Below are 2,723 nucleotides of genomic sequence, written 5' to 3' on the forward strand. Positions count from 1 at the left end.
TGCCGATGTCTATTTTATGATTTTACCTAACATTTTCTTTTCTACGATTAACATGTTGCTATCAGAGCACTGTTTTGTAAAAATAAAAACTATATATGTGTAGATTAAATATTATATAAATTATAGTAATTATAATTTGTATGATTTTTAAAAAGTTAATAGAATATATAGCGTATCTGCTGAGAGGCAATAACAATATGTCTGCCTCTATAAGAAAGATTAATTTTAGGCAGTAAACAGGTAATGCCCGTTAGTTGGAAATTTTGAAATACTGAGCTTCGGTATAACAACATTAAAACCATTATTACTTACGCCTAGCAAAAATGAAGCAGTGGAAGAACTCGGCAACATTGATTTTGGCTGCTGGAAAGAGATTTGCCGGAGCTGGCCATAACCACAAACAGCTGAAACTGCTTGATGATGGAACGATGAATCGATTAGCTCTTCCGCCGTCGGTTATGAAGAGCGTCGGCGGCCAAGAATACATGGGATCTAACTATAAAGTTCTGATGCTCAAACGGAGTAGTAAAAGCAGCTTCATGCCAAATGCTCATGTGTTTCCGGGCGGCGTAATCGATCGCGCTGACTACTCGGACGAATGGTTGGATGTGCTCGATACCAACCTGTTTTCATCTTTGACGGCGGGTATTAACGGTCCACGACCGCCATCCACGCTGTATGAAAGCAAGACCGGCATCCCGCCGGACGTCGCATTCAGGATCTGTGCCGTGCGGGAGACATTCGAGGAGACGGGAATTCTCATCTCCCGAGGTCAAAGCAGCAATGGCGCCCCAGTTCTTATGAAGGAGGACGATATCATCAAATGGCGGATGCGTGTGACGGAGGATGCAGCGCAGTTTGTACGCATGTGCCGGGCTTTCAAGATTGTACCTAACATCTGGGAACTGTATGAATGGGCCAACTGGTTAACGCCGTCTACAGATAAGGTCAAGCGAGGCAACAGACGTCGATATAATACCATGTTCTACATTGCCTGTATGGAAAGCATCATTGATGCATTCCACGATGACAAAGAAACCGTGTCATCGAAGGTAGTGATTCCAAATTGGGTGTTAAAGGCTCACAATGCGCATCCAAACGCTAATTTCTCCAGTACTAGACTAGCAAATACTTCGTGGAATGCATAATCACACTACCTTATGACAAAATAAACTCTAGTTCCTCCCATTTCACTGCGCGTTGCTTATAAAAGGTATTTGAAAATACCTCCAATGTTATTGAAATTCTTCGATGTTGTTGACAGTTTCCCAATCCCCAGCAACGGTGCAGTGGTGCTGCGGTACAGCGGTACGGGTGTAGCAAAGATAAAAACATGTGACGTCACGTCACCACTTCGAGGCTATATTGTTTTGGAAACAGTCGGCGTTTGCGCCAGAATGCCAGTTTTCTCACCTCTTTCTTGTGGGTTTTAAGCAAACGCCGCAGTGAAATGGGAGCAACTAGAGTTTATTTTGTCATTAAGGTAGTGTGATTATGATGACACAAAGTATTTGCTAGTCTAGTACTGGAGAAATTAGCGTTTGGATGCGCATTGTGCGGCTTTAATGTATTTTACGAATCATTGTTTCCATCTAGTGTTCTGATATCCACATGTATGCGTTATTAATGACACACATCACTTGCCCTAATCCTTATATAAATATATATGCTATTAGAAATACATTATGAAGATTATTCTTTATGTGTTCCTCTTCTAGTGAGATGTATTTGTACAATTCTGCAGCAGTCGATTTGAGATTGTTTATAAATAATTTACATCAAGATATTACATTAAGTTGACACAACAACAATTGTTAATCCACCTATGTGTTTGATAGCTAATGATTTCAGCACGTATCTTGAACGAACCCTCGCTGTAATATAATGATGATTGATGTTTCATCTGTAGTGGTATGCACCGGTGAAAGGGTTGAGCGAGCACTGGATGTCGAATGTATGGCTTGCACCACCACAGTTCTACGAGATATCTCGTCTCGCCAACTTTCCAGACCTTAGCGAACTGAAGTCATTTGCAATTGAGAGGCAGAAAAAGGGCTGTACCTGCTCATATCCTGTCATGATTGAATTGAACGATTGCGTGATATCTGTGTTAAAGGGTAAGAGCAGTACTTTTAGCCACTAATATACTCAGACTAAAACTAAACTACACTACTATTGCTTACTACTATACTCAAGCCCAACTAACTTGGCTGCAACACCTACAAACTAAGAAACGGGATTTATTAAGCAAACGTGCCCATCGCAGCTTGCATAATGGTACTTTTGAGTTACCATAACATACATTTGTGTGTAATAAATGTGTGTATGTGTGTATGGCCCATCGCAGCTTGCATAATGGTACTTTTGAGTTACCATAACATACATTTGTGTGTAATAAATGTGTGTAATGTAGAGATGAAACCATTTCATTTTAGGAGATGATCTTTACCCCGAGGAACCAGATTTGCACAATCAACCTGTCCTCTCAATTGACACAACTACGAGTGAGTCACTAAGTTCCAGCAAAAATCTCAATCGTCTAGAGTTTGTTGGAATGCCGCATCAGTGTGTCACATCCAATGTGGATATCTGTGGCCATCCTGCTATACCGAGTTTTCTTCGGAAGTGTCGCAATGCACTGCATTCAAAACTCTGAATGTCGTCCATTATATAATTCATGCCATATTACAGTCATATCAGCACATGATTTCGTTATTCGTGTT

At 40.7% G+C, this 2,723-nt stretch overlaps 1 protein-coding gene across 3 annotated transcripts; it reads left to right on the forward strand.

Moving 5' to 3' along the window:
• Positions 1-200: 200 nt before the first annotated feature.
• Positions 201-2,717, forward strand: LOC106811739 (nucleoside diphosphate-linked moiety X motif 19, mitochondrial-like). Of its 3 annotated transcripts, none has more exons than XM_014815452.1 (4): positions 201-240; positions 442-1,052; positions 1,910-2,117; positions 2,436-2,717. In XM_014815452.1, the coding sequence occupies exons 2-4, from the start codon at positions 459-461 to the stop codon at positions 2,654-2,656; spliced, it is 1,023 nt and encodes a 340-aa protein (XP_014670938.1). In that variant the 5' UTR covers positions 201-240; positions 442-458; the 3' UTR covers positions 2,657-2,717. The 3 variants fall into 3 exon arrangements, with proteins under 3 accessions (XP_014670938.1, XP_014670936.1, XP_014670939.1); XM_014815453.1 differs by having other exon boundaries at positions 226-249; XM_014815450.1 differs by having other exon boundaries at positions 205-1,052.
• The last annotated feature ends 6 nt before the right edge of the window (positions 2,718-2,723 follow it).

The sequence above is a fragment of the Priapulus caudatus genome, unplaced genomic scaffold (assembly GCF_000485595.1).
Source record: "Priapulus caudatus unplaced genomic scaffold, Priapulus_caudatus-5.0.1 Scaffold569, whole genome shotgun sequence".
Lineage (NCBI taxonomy): Eukaryota > Metazoa > Priapulida > Priapulimorpha > Priapulimorphida > Priapulidae > Priapulus > Priapulus caudatus.

Excerpts from the sequence above, each read along its gene's own strand:
- LOC106811739 (XM_014815450.1), top strand. The coding sequence starts at position 324 with ATGAAGCAGTGGAAGAACTCGGCAACATTGATTTTGGCTGCTGGAAAG. Across the intron at positions 1,053-1,909 it reads AAGAAACCGTGTCATCGAAG|TGGTATGCACCGGTGAAAGG; the intron begins GTAGTGATTCCA and ends TTTCATCTGTAG. Across the intron at positions 2,118-2,435 it reads CGTGATATCTGTGTTAAAGG|GAGATGATCTTTACCCCGAG; the intron begins GTAAGAGCAGTA and ends ATTTCATTTTAG.